General features: G+C 37.8%; 1 protein-coding gene across 1 annotated transcript in view; it reads right to left on the bottom strand.

Moving 5' to 3' along the window:
- Positions 1-14,011, bottom strand: part of PCSK2 (proprotein convertase subtilisin/kexin type 2) — a 281,924-nt gene that overhangs the window by 240,399 nt on the left and 27,514 nt on the right. The window contains exon 2 of the mRNA XM_078444292.2: positions 2,932-3,036. Within this exon, the coding sequence (XP_078300418.1) occupies positions 2,932-3,036 (105 nt within the window). The remainder of the gene's footprint in view (positions 1-2,931; positions 3,037-14,011) is intronic.

The following is a 14,011-nucleotide window of genomic DNA, read 5'->3' on the forward strand; positions in this document are numbered from 1 at the left end:
GATGAGGAGAAAAAGGAAATCTCATGCATTGTTGGTGGGAATGCAAACTGGTGCAGCCACTGCAGAAAACGGTATGGAGGTTCCTCAAAAAATTAAAAATAGAACTACCCTACGATCCAAGAATTCCACTACTGAGTATTTGTCCAAAGAGTATGAAAGAAAACATTAAAAAAACATATGCATACCTATGTTTATTATGGCATTATTTACGATAGTAAAATGCTGGAGGCAGTCCAAATATCCATTGATAGATGAATGGATAAAGAAGATGTGGTATATATATGCAATGGAATACTACTCAGCCATAAAAATAATGAATTATTGTCATTTGCAACAACATGGATGGACCTAGAGAGTATCATGTTAAGTTAAATAAGCCAGTCAAAGAAAGGTAAGGATCATAAGATTTTACTCAAATATGGAATTTAATGAACAAATGAATAAAGAAAAAAAAAAGACAAACCAACCCCCCTCCCCCCACCCCCCCAGACTCTTAACGATAGAAAACAAACTGGTGTTTACCAGTGGGAGGTTGGGGAGTTGGGGATTGGTGAAATAGGTGATGGGGATTAAGAGTACCCTTATTGTGAGAAGCACTGAGTAAGGTATGGAATTGCTGAATCACTATATTGTACACTTGAAACTAATGTAACACTGTATGTTCACTATACTGGAATAAGAAAAAAAGAATAGTCACCCCCATATTTTGCAATCAGCTGATGCCCAAATTAGATAACCACAAGAACATCATGCAGGAAAGACTCAGGGCTTGATCTAATATTTTGAAATGAGGCAGTCATCACTAGGAGATTTTTTTCCCCAAAGAATTATGAGATTTTATGCTTTTTTCATTTCCTAGAATGACTTTATTATTGACAACAGTCTTAACATTTACCCTTGATGAGAGGACAGAGAAGAGGTACAGGAGATGTATGATTGTTAGTGTCCCTGCTATCTTCTAATGATCATGGGCAGGGCAGATGGTTGTCCCACCACGTAGAGGCAGATGGTTACCAGGATCCTTCTAGTAGGCAGTGATGGGGGAATAGCTGCCCCTTTTGGTTACAACAGACAATATTTTGAAGATAAAGACAAATGATTAGAATCACTAGTGCATGATCTCCTTCCTTACTACCTAGCCCATTTTATTTTCTTCTCTTTTGAAAATATCACTCTAAACTTCAAGAATAAACAATTCAAAGATTACTTCAAGTAAGTATAAGAATATCATAACCTAATGGGCCCAAGGAGTCTCTCTGACCCAAACAATGGCTTCTTCATTTCACTGTTCCTCAGTTCTCTTTCCCAAGCCTCTCTTTCCTTCTGTCCCAGTTTCTTTTTTTTTTTTTTTTTCTCCCTGGATGGTCTTGAGGAAACATCTTTAATTGTGGAAGAGGAGAACTCAATGGGACTTTGAAGCAAATATATAAATAAAAGGAAAACAATGGGCCATAAAGGGTAAGATCATGGGACAGTGATGAAGTGTAGGGAAAACCAATGTCACAGTGCGCCAGAATGGTCTTTGTCTACTGGTATCCACTCTGGACCCATAGGTGAGACATACAGGATTTCTGTCCTGTATAATACCTCTTCCCAAGGTATTCCCCAAGCTCTGAGTTGGTACAGCCAGGGCCAATGCAGTTATGACACAGAAAATAGAGCTTTTCCCTTAGATAACGATGCCAGGTTCTACAACAGACCCTTTGAGAATGCCTGGCATGGGCTGGCAGCAGGCAGCTTGGGTCTTACTGTGAAAGCAGATAAAGTGGCTTCTCAGAGCAGAATTTCCACTCCAGGGAATGGGGGATCCCCTGGGTTGAAGAGTTGAAGGAAAATTGCCTATGGCCTGTCAGTTGGTGGTCTGCTGGGGGCATCTGTTTCATCTGCATTCCTAATTAAAGCCCAAATTAAACCCAGCCAAATGTTCACATGAAAAGCCCCACCAGAATGAGTTTCCAGATTCTATCAACTCCAAAAGAATCTCATGTGTAAATCTCTAACTCAACTGTCTGGCCCACTTTATATCCACTTTCCCCCCAAGAGCTCTGGGGAAGAGGTTGTGCAGCCATCAATGTGCAGAGAGCAACTTGCTTGGATTATTAATTTCCCTTAATTAACAAGGAAATAACTTATCTTATTAATAATTAATAAGATAATATTTTCTCTTACTCAATTGAATGAGTCTGTGAGTATAGGAGGATGGCAGAAGGGATTTGATGGAGGATTCAGGAATGACCAAAGTTCCTATTCTGGAAATGGAGCTGTTTTGTGGCTAAAATATTAAGTTTGACTGTGGGGAAGTTGAATTTAAGTTTCCAGGGGGAGTAGGAAATGAGATCTAGATTCCAAGAGCAAGATAAAGATTCCAAATTAAAAATGGGGGTCATGAGCACCATTAAGGCATGGTGGTAAATTAGATGGGTGTGAGAAAATATGGAGAGAAAGGCTACAACTTTGCATGGATACTGAGAAGCCCATTGCCTACCATGAGCCAGGCACTTGCCGACCCGCTCATTTCTCCACGTCCAGGATGAGGCACAGCAACCTCCTCAGAACATGTGGACTCACCAGAAGAAACCTTCCATAAAACAACTCATTAAACAGCTTGGTTTTTTCCCATCCATCACAGGCCAAAACATGTTCCCGGGGAACCAGAAGTCCAAACACAATAATGCAGGAGAAGATAGCCAGTAAAGGGGTGGTGTCCCTGTTTATTCCCCACCGTCTCCACAGCCTATAAAATATTTATTTATCATGCACAAGGTAGAGGAGTGGAGAGTCCCCAGTACCACTCTGCCAAAGATCCATTTTGCCTATCACAATACTTGAGTGCTTTTACTTCAAAATTCCCCACCCATCCCTTTATACATTCCCTCACTGGGCTCAGATGTGGCAGCAGAGGTTGTAAGGCAGGTGTCCAGGGAAACTCACCCTGGGGTCTCTCTCCAGCTGCTGCTTGTGATGTAGGCTGCGTCTTCTCTTGGCCTTTGCAAGGCCATTGTGGTAAAAGTGGTATAGGCCGTCAGTGAAGGGGAGCTGTAGAGAGTCAAACAGACATAGGGCATAGTTAGCTTCTGGGGGTGGCCCCAGGACACGGAAACCAAAGCTGGGGCTGCATGCAAGGGTTCCATGAGATGAAGTATATGTGAGAAAACTGCTGGAAACTTCCTTCCTATCAGACTTGGACATCTATTTCCCTATCTGTACTCCTTTCGTTTTCTCTATATACTGCCCATTCACCCCTCCTCCTCAAATACCTTCTACTCTTTCCTCTATTTCTTTAGTTTCTACCCATTCTTTGATCTCCTCCTCCATAGAGTCTTCCCTTTATATTTATACTCACACCAAGTTCTCCATTCTCTTCCCTTGAACTAGTATTTATACTCCATGTCTGGTTGCTCCAGAATTGTGTTGTGATATACTCCTGTCTTCACAGCTGCATTATCTGTACTGTACCTTAGACTTTCTCTGTGACTCCTTGATGCCTTCCATCATATTGAGCACAGTGCAACCATGTAAATATAGTAAGCACCTATTAGATGGTGGACCGGATTTCCTTCTATCTCCCTAACTTACGGATCCTTGGGATTAGGTATGGGTGTCAGAACTAGTTGCAGAAAACCACAATAATGAGAGCTTGTCTGCTCATCAGGGCCTGTAAGAATCAGAGAACATAAGACTCTCTTGTCCTATGACCAAACTGCATTTGGGGACTTATGATGTACAGAGATGTATTAGTACAACAACAATAGCACAATACTTTTGAAATTAAGTTGGTATTAATTTGTTTAAGTTATTTATTGTAATCTCCAGGGCATCCACCAAGAAAATAACTAAACAATATATAGTATAATAAACAACAAGGTAATTAAAAAGGTACACTAAAGGGGTGTCTGTGTGGCTTAGTCAGTTGATATCTGACTTCAGCTAAGTCATGATCTCATGGTTCATGGGTTCAAGCCCCACATCGGGCTCTGTACTGACAGCTCAGAGCCCGGAGCCTGCTTCAGATTTTGTCTCTCTCTCTCTGTCTGCCCCTTCCCAACTCATTCTATGTCTCTCTCTCTTTCAAAAAATGAATAAGTGTTTAAAAAAATTAAAAAAAGTGTACTAAAAATATTTAACACAAAAAGGACTTTATGAAAGAATAAAAGAAAAAAGTTTATAAGACATATAGAAAGCACATGGTAAAATAGCAAGTGTAAAAATCTTTTAAGTATTACATTAAATGTAACTGGATTGAAAACTCTAATCAAAAGACAGAGTTACAGAATGAATAAAAAAAACATTATTCAACTATATGCTATCTAGAAGAGATACGCTTTACATTTGGGGGGGGGGTATGATAAGGGAGCGTAAGGCAAGCTGAAGGCAAAGCACAAGCTAACAATAACCCTACTCCCCGAGAGTGGGATATGTGTGACATTCTTCAGGCACTCCTGGCAGCCCAAGAGCAAAGGAAAGAAAAAAAAAATGGTTAACTGATAGTGATCATAGTCATGCAGGACATGCAGGACCAGTTTACAAATGTCTTAGTAATTTACAAGAAAAACGCAATATTATCAATAGCCTAATCTCCAGAAACCTATAGACTCAGTTTCCTGGAGCCCCAACATTATCCTCCCCTCTGGAGTGCTGTGGGGAACAAAGGCAAGAAGGAAATGGTAGGTAAAATTAAATTTCTTTATAATCCGTAGCCCACTGACAAATACTTGAGGAAAATGTAGAGTATAACATTTCTCCAGGAACTCCCTATTGTCTTAATGTTAATGCCTTACTAGAGGAAAACAACTTAGCTTGACAATAGCCAGGCCTCTGGTATCTTATGAGTTCTCGTTAGTATATGAAAGTCCTTTCGGAGGCCTCCCTTTTGCCTTTACCTCCCTCAACTCCATAGTATATAATCAGTCACTCTTCACACCCCCAGTGCAGCTCTTCCTTCCCATGAGTCCTGTCCCTATGCTTTAATAAATCAACTTTAGCACCAAAAAAAAAATACACTTTAAATTCAAATGCACAAATGGGTTGAAAGTCAAGGGATGTGGAAAGATATACTGTACAAACAACAACCAGAAGAAAGGACTGACAATACTAGATATAATTGATTTTAACAAAAATTGTTACTACAGACAAGGAATGACATTTTATGGTGATAAAAGGGTTAATACATCAAAAAGACAGATAATTATAAATATATATACATGTAACAATGAAGACCCCAATTCACAAAACAAAAGCTGACAAATCAAAGGGAGGAATAGGAGGGCGCCTGGGTGGCTCAGTCAGTTAAGCATCCAACTCTCAATATTGGTTCAGGTCATGATCTTGCAGTCATGAGAATGAGCCCTGCATCAGGCTCTATGCTGAGCATGAAGTCTACTTAGGATTCGCTGTCTGCCTCTCTCTCTCAAAATAAACATTTTTTTTTAAAGGGAGGCATAAATAATGGATCAATAACAGTAGACCATTTTCAATAATAAGCAGAACCAAGAAGTATGCAGACCAAAAAGTAAATTGAAGACTTGAACAAAACCAAAAACCAACTAAATCTAAGAGACATTTATGGAACATTCCACCTAACTATAGCAAAATTCAAAGTCTTATCAAGTACACATGGAATATTCCCCAAGATAGATCATATGTTAGGTCACAAATCAAGCTTTACTAAATTTAAAAGGAAGAAAATAATACGAAGTGTGTTAGCTGATCACAAATTCTAATTACATTAAAAATCAATAACAGATGAAGAGCGCCTGGGTGGCTCAGCTGCTTAAGCATCCGACTTCAACTCAGGTCATGATCTTGCAGTCTGTGAGTTTGAGGGCCACATCAGGCTCTGTGCTCACAGCTCAGAGACTGGAGCCTGCTTCAGATTCTGTGTCTCCTCTCACTGCCCCTCCCCCACTCATGCTCTGTCTCTCAAAAATGAATAAATGTTAAAAAAATCAATAACTGATGAAAAATTTAGAAATTTGGGAAACAACATACTCCTAAATAATCAGTGGGTCAAAGAATAAATTACACTGACTATTCCAAAATACTTTCAGATGAATGAAAACAAAAACAGAATTTAAAAACTTTTGGGATGCAGTTAAAATAGTGCTTACAGGGAAATCCATAGCTGTAAGTGCCTATTGTGAAAGAAAAAAGACCTCAAATCAATAACTGAACTAGAAAAAGGAGAGCAAACTAAATACAACAAATAGCAGGAAAGAAATTAGAAGATTTAAGTTGGAATAAATGAAATAGAAAATTAAAAAAAAATAGAGGAAATCAACAAAACCCAGTTATTCTTTGAAAAGTTCAAGAAAATTCACAAAACTCTAAGAACATTGACTGAGAAAAAGAAAGGTTCAAATAAATACAATCAGTGATGAAAGAGGAGATATCACTACCAACCTATAGAAATAAAATATATTGTAGGGAATACTGTGAATAACTGTATGCCAACAAATTAGATAACCTTGGTGAAATAGACAAATTCTCAGAAAGATATAAATTTCCAAAATTTACTTAGAAGTAATAGAAAATTAGAATAGGGGCGCCTGGGTGGCGCAGTCGGTTAAGCGTCCGACTTCAGCCAGGTCACGATCTCGCGGTCCGTGAGTTCGAGCCCCGCGTCAGGCTCTGGGCTGATGGCTCGGAGCCTGGAGCCTGTTTCCGATTCTGTGTCTCCCTCTCTCTCTGCCCCTCCCCCGTTCATGCTCTGTCTCTCTCTGTCCCAAAAATAAAAAAAAATAAAAAACGTTGAAAAAAAAAAAAAAAAAAAAAAAGAAAATTAGAATAGACCTATAACAAGTAAAGAGATTAAATTAATAATTTTCAATCTTCCTGTAAAATAAAGTCCAGGCCCAAATAATTTCACTAGTGGGTTCTACCAAATGTTTTCAGAATTTATACCAATCCTTCAGAAACTCTTCCAAAAAATGTAAGATGAAGGAACACTTCCCAACTATTTCACCAAGGCTACTATTACTCTCATATGAGAACTAAAGATAGATATCACAGGAAAACTACAGACCACTATCCCTGACAAATATCAGCCCCTAAGTCCTCATCAAAACACTAGCAAAATGAATCCAGCAACATGTATAAAGGATTATATACCATGACTAAGTGGGATTTATCCTAGGAATGCAAGGTTCTTTTAACAGCTGAAAATCAGTTAATGTAATAACAATATCAATAGAATAAAGGGCTTTTTTGAAAAAAAAAAGTATTTATTTAGCTGATTATTACACAAAATCAAATACTCTTATGTTAAGACATTCAAAAAACTTGAAATGAAACGGAATTTCCTCAATCTGATAATTGTATCTATCAAAACACACATAACATCATATTTAATGTTGAAAGTGTGGTTACTTTCCCCTTAAGATCAGAGCAAGACAAGTTTGACTGTTCTTTCCATTTATATTCAACAGTGTAATGGTGTCCAGCTGGGACAATCAGGCAAGAAAAAGAAATAAAGTCATTCAGATTGAAAAGAAAGAAAAAAAATCTCTATTTGCAAAAGACATCATCTTGTTCGTAGAAATTCCTGGGAAATCCACAAAGAACTATCCAAATTAACAAATGAGTTCAGTGTGGTTGCAAGATATAAAATTAATATACAAAAATCAATTATAATTCTGTATGCTAACAATGACCAATCCAAGAATAGAGTTAAGAAAATAATTTCATTTACAATAACATCAAATAAGTAGAACATTGAAAATAAATTTAGCAAAAGAAGTATAAGACTTGTACACTGAAAAGTACAAAATATCATTGAAATAAATTAAAGAAGATATAAATAAATGGAAAGACATCCCATGTTCATGGATTTTTAAGATGGAAATATTCCCCAATTTTGCTAATCCTAAAATTCATATGAAAATGCAAAGGACCCCAATTAGCCAAAGCAATCTCAAAAAAGAACAAAGTTGGAAGACTCACACTTTCTCATTTCAAAACTTAATAGAATGCTACAGTAATCAAGATGGTCTGGTATTGGCATAGGAGAGACATACAGTTCAATGGTATAAAATTGAGAGTCCAGAAATAATTTACAGTAATTTATGGTTAATTGATTTTAACCCCGGTGCTATGAAAATTCAATGAGAAAAATTTGTCTTTTCAACAAGCCATGCTTAGAAAACTGAATATCTACACAAAAAGAATCAATTTGGATCCCTATCTCACATCACATAAAATTTTTAACTCAATATTATTTATAGCCCTAAATGTAAGAGGTGAAACTCTACAAATTTTAGAATAAAACATACGAGTAAATATACAAGTAAATATTCATGACTTTAGGCTAGGCAATGATTTCTTAGAAATGACACCAAAAGTACAAAGGACAAAAAACCCCAAAAACCCAAAATTGGACTTCATTAAAATTAAGAATGTGCTTCAAAGGAAATCATCAAGAAAATGAAAAGACAATCCACAGAATGAGATAAAATATTTTCAATTCATATCTATGATTAGGGACTCAAACCAGAATATATAAAGAATAATTTAGCAAGAAAGTCAAATAACTCAATTTAAAAATACGCAAAAGATTTGAGCAGTTATTTCTCCAAAGAAGATATACAAAGTGGCCAATAAGCACATGTAAAGTTGTTCATTATTAGTCATTAGTGAAATACAAATCAAAACCACAATGAGATATCACTTCACACCCACTAGAAAAAAAAAATTAAAAACCAGCAAGTGTTGGTGAGGATATATGGAGGAATTTGAAACCTTGTACTTTGCTAGTGGATAATAAAATGGCACAGACACTTTGGAGAACAGTCTGTCAGTTACTCAAAATACTAAGCACAGATTTTCATTTGATCCAGCACTTCTAATCATAGGTATATATCCAAGAGAAATGAAAGTATTATATCTACACAAAGACGTGTACACAAATGTTCTCAGCAGCATCATTCATGATAGGTAAAAACTAGACACAACCCAAATGTCCATCAACTGAGTGGGCACTCGGTAAGTGTTGGCAATAAGTGAGTAGATAAATAAAATGTGGTATGTAGATACAAAGGAATATAATTTGGAAACAAAAAGGAATGAAATACTGATATATGCTATAACACAGATGGACCTTAAAAACTAAATGCTAAATGAAAGAAGCGAGACAAAAAAAAAAAAAAAAAAAAAAAAAAAAAAAAAAAAAAGGCTACATATTGTATCACTTCTTTTATATGAAATGTCCAGAACAGAAAAACAGATAGAAATACAAAGTAGATTAGTATTTACATCAGGGGCTAAGAGGAGGCAGAAATACAGAGTGATTGGTAATGGTATAGGGTTCCTTCTTGGGGCAATCAAAATGTTCTAAAAGTAGATCGTGGTAAGATTTCACAACTTTTTGAATATATTGAAAATCATCAAATTGTACATTTTGAAAGGGCAAATTTTATGATTTGTGCATTATGTTTCAATAAAAATGTTATTTAAAAAATCCTGTGATGAACAGCCTTGTAAATGTCACTATATGCACAGATGAGAGGGGTTTTTTTTGAAGGATATATCCCAGGAATGCACTAATTTAATTAGAGATTGTGAACATCAGCATTTTGACAAATATCCCCCCAAATTTTTCCTATCAAGTTGTAAGTAAGTTATAAAAGTAAGAATAAAATTATCCATTGTCCAATACTTCCAAACACTGGACTGAAATTTATTAATTGAAGTTTAAATTTTGCCTATTTAATAAACAAAATATGCCATCTTATTTGGATGTCTTTGTTTTTAAAGTTTGAACATCTTTTCCTATATTTATTGAACATTTTAATTCCTTCTCTTCAAATTGCCTGTTTGCATCTTTTCTGCATTTTTCTATTGCTTGTCATAAGCCAGGCACTGTGTTTTGCACTGGGGATACAAAGATAGATATGACATGTAAAATAGCTCACAATCCACCAGGGAAGGCCTATTTACAAACAGCAGCATATAAATAGTACTCTGTGATGGAGTGATTTAAGAGCATGAGTTCTGGGGTAACTTGGTTTAAATTCTGGATCTTCCATTTAATATGACCTTATGGCAAGTTATTTAACCCTTCTGGGCCTCAGTTTACACACTTATAAAATGGGAGAGTCCCCTTTTCATGTTGCCCTGAGAATTCAGTGAGATAATGCATGGAAAGTTCTTGGAATAATGCCTGGAACATAGTGGGCACTCAGTAAGTGTTGGCAAGTATTTTTATTGTTAGAGTACAGAGTGCTACAACAGTGTTACAAGGTGCCATTAGAACCCAAAGGAGAGATTATTTCAGTCAGAGGGATATCGGGAACATTTCATGAAATTTCTGGAGGAAGGAAAGGGTATTCAGACAAAGGGAATACTTTTTGTTTTTATTAAAGTGTGTATTTTCCCAATGTTTCAATTTTGAAGAGTGTGGCTATTTTTAAAACATAGGTGTAAGTTCTTCTACAGTCTTCCCATCAAGAGATGGAATACATGACCGCAGCTCTTGAATCTGGGGAATGTGATCACTTGGATCAAAAATGTATGTTTAAAATGATGCCGTATGACTTTTGCGGCTGGGCCATAAAAGGCCACGTGACTTCCTGCCTTGTTCATCGGAACACTTGCTCTTAAAGTCCTGATCTGCCATTAAGAAGTTCAACTACTCGCAAGCTTCCATGTTATGAGGAAGCCCAAGCAAATTTGGCAGCTTTGTGCAGAGCTTTGGTTAACAATCTTGGCTGGGCCAAGTCTTCAAGTCACCCTATTTTGGGTGCTAAATATATAAATGAGGAAGCTTTGAATGATTCCACACTCCAGCCATGCTAGGCATTCTTCAACCACCAAGTCTTCTCAACTAAATTCCTATGTGGACCATCCACAGGTGATCCCCTGTGCCTTGCCTGAATTTCTGATCCTAATCCCATGAACATAAGAAAATGGTTGTCATTTTGTACTACTAAGTTTTAGGTTGGTTTGTCACCCAGAAACAGAGAACAAGCAACAAATACCTGGCTAAAAAAAAAAAAAAATTTCCCTCAGTTTTCAGGACTGTGCAAACTTGAAACTCTATGGTATTAGCTCTGTCTATTAATTGGTGATACCAGCCTGGAACAGCTCAGTTAGAGTCCTTCAAGCAACCTTCCTGGCACAGTGGGAAGGGGTCTTGGGGCCAGAGCAGCAGATACTGGATGAACCTCAAGGGCACAGCAAACTTGTCTAGGAGTCTGGTGTGTGAATGAAAATCTTTTAGAACACTGCAGCTTTTGTGATTTAGTTCCTGTTCATTAAAAATCACATTCTCCAGGGCAAATTAAACATCAATATTTCATGTGCATTTTCCAGGCTCAGTGGTTCTTGAATGGTGTTTTCCACCTAACTCCACTGATATACTCAAGGTAATGTTAAGATTTGACTTCAAAAGTGAGGGTGGGTGGAGGATGGAAAAGGAAAGAAAATATAAGTGTGCTGACCTTTTGCTTTCCAAAGACTTGTGCCTGTCTTGACTGTCAAGTGGTATGAACTTGGACTTTTATCTCCTGTTGTGGAGAGCAGGATGAATCTGAAAATTTTTAACACTAGCAAGGATTTGGGGGTAATCAAGCACCTGTGAGCATCGCAGGGACATTATTCTGGTTTTGTTTTACTGATTTTCAGGAATTAAATTTGAATGGAGGCAAAAGGAAAATTCTTTCTTACAATGGAATTCCAACTAATAAATGTAGAAGTAATGATGGAAATTGGTTACCACCTTTTAGGAAACACTGTAGTAATAATCGTGGCTGGCAAGCATCACCAACAGATACTAAACTTAGTGGGTGAAATATAATGATAAATAAAGCGAAATAATACTTTTATAGTAGAGAAACCTAACAGGCACCATCCATCCTAAACAAGTGATCAAGTTAGCCTCACTCAAGGTGAAATGTCCCAAAATCAGGTGCCTCATGACATGATGTACCAGGAAGGAGACAACATTGCAGATCCTGGATTGGATCCCAGATCAGTGAAGAGGACATTCATGGGGAAAATTTGAAAAAGTCCATAGATTAATTAGTAATATTATATCAATTATTTTCTTGACTTTGATAATTGTGCTATGTTTATGTAGGATGTTAACCTAAGGAGAGCCAGATAAAAGGTATGTGGTAACCCTGTGAGCTACATTTTTTTTTGTTTTGTTTTGAGCTACGTTTTTTAAGTAATCTTTTTGTATGTGGTAAAATGTACATAATATAAAATTTATCCATTTTATTTATTTTTAAGTGTACAATTTCAGTGGCATTAAGTGCATTCACATTATTATGTAGCCATCACCACTGTTCATCTCCAGAACATTTTCCATCAAAACTGAAACTCTTTATTAAACAATAACTCCTCATTCTCTCCTCCCTGCAGCCTCTGACTACCAACGTTTTGCTTTCTGTCTCTATGGACTTCGACTACTCTAGGCACCTCATATAAGTGGACTTGTGCAGTTTTTGTCTTTTGGTGACTAGCTTATTTCACTCCGCACGATATCTTCCAGGTTCACCGATGTGTAGCATGTCTCAGAATTTGCTTCCTTTTTAAGGCTGGATAGGTCCTAAATGTATATTGTATATATTGATGAACACTTGGGTTGCTTCTACCTTTTGGCTAGTGTGAATAATGCTGCTGTGAACATGGGTGTACCTGTGTTATTTGTGCAAAAAAAATTTTTTTTTTAAGTTTAAAGTAATATCCAAATCGAAATTGTTAAAAATGTAAAAATATTTTTAAAATTAAATTCGAGGGGCGCCTGGGTGGCCCAGCTGGTGAAGCGTCTGACTTCGGCTCAGGTCTTGATCTCATGGTTCATGAGTTCAAGCCAGGCCTCGGGCTCTGTGCTGACAGCTCGGAGCCTGGGGCCTGCTTCAGAGTCTGTGTCTCCCTCTCTCTCTCTGTCCTTCCCTGCTTATGCTCGCTGTCTCTCGCTCTCAAAAGTAAATAAATAAACATTTAAATAAATAAATAAATAAATAAATAAATAAAATTAGAATGTTCTGTAGGAGGAACCGTTCAAGCTGGAGGCCCCACCACTTCCTATTGTCACATGGAAGGTCACTTCGATGGTTATGTTACCTGAAGGCTGTTGGGTTGCACCCCTGGCTTGGTCTAATTGCTTTATCTTATAAAATGGTAAAGATTATAATTTGGGGAGGGGCAGGGCTCTTCCAGTTGAGAAGGAGTCACCGGCAGAAATCCCAGGTCTCCTGTCGATCAGCACCCTTCACATCACATTGCTTCCACCGCAGCCTCGGTCTATGCCCCAGTCACCTTTGCAGCCGTGGCTCTACATCCCACAGACTGCAGGCTGGAGTTCTTAACAAAGACAAGGGCGACCGAAGGACAAGGAAGCTGGTGCGTGACATCCCCTCTGCGATGTCCTCGCAAGCCACGACCTGGGATTCTCTGATGAGAGGCACTGTCTTGGCTCTGTTAGAAATGGAGCTAACTGGTGTCATGGAGCTGAAACTGGAAAGTAGCAAGAAACAGGTAAATGGATCGCAGACCTAACAGAATAGTAGTCTGCAGCCATTTGTTATTTTTTGGCATCATCTTGCCTCTTGTCTTTGGACTGTGCAGCCCACATCTGCTGGCCTCTGAGCACCTGAGGAGGGCTGTCTGAGATCATTATGCAAGTAGGAAGGCACCACAAGCAGAGAAAGACAGATGCTGGGTAACTTACAGTAGTACAAGGTTGCTGCCTACACAGACCTTGATGATGTAATGCTCATGCATTCCTCAGTTTTTAAAGTAGAATGCTAATCTCTTTTAGGTTTATTTATTTATTGGGGGGGGGGTGGGTGCAAAGGAAGGAGAGAAAGGGAATCCCAAGCAGGTTCCGCAACGTCAGCAAGGAGCCCAATGCGGGGCTCGAATCCATGAACCATGAAATCATGACCTGAGCAGAAATCAAGAGTTGGTGGCTTAGCCGACTGAGCAACCCAGGTGCCCCAAGTAGAATGCTAATCTTAAAATAGAAAAGACATATTAAAAACAGTCTTAGGTCCCTAAACACTCACCTGAG

Source organism: Panthera onca, chromosome A3, assembly GCF_046562875.1.
Source record: "Panthera onca isolate mPanOnc1 chromosome A3, mPanOnc1 haplotype 2, whole genome shotgun sequence".
Lineage (NCBI taxonomy): Eukaryota > Metazoa > Chordata > Mammalia > Carnivora > Felidae > Panthera > Panthera onca.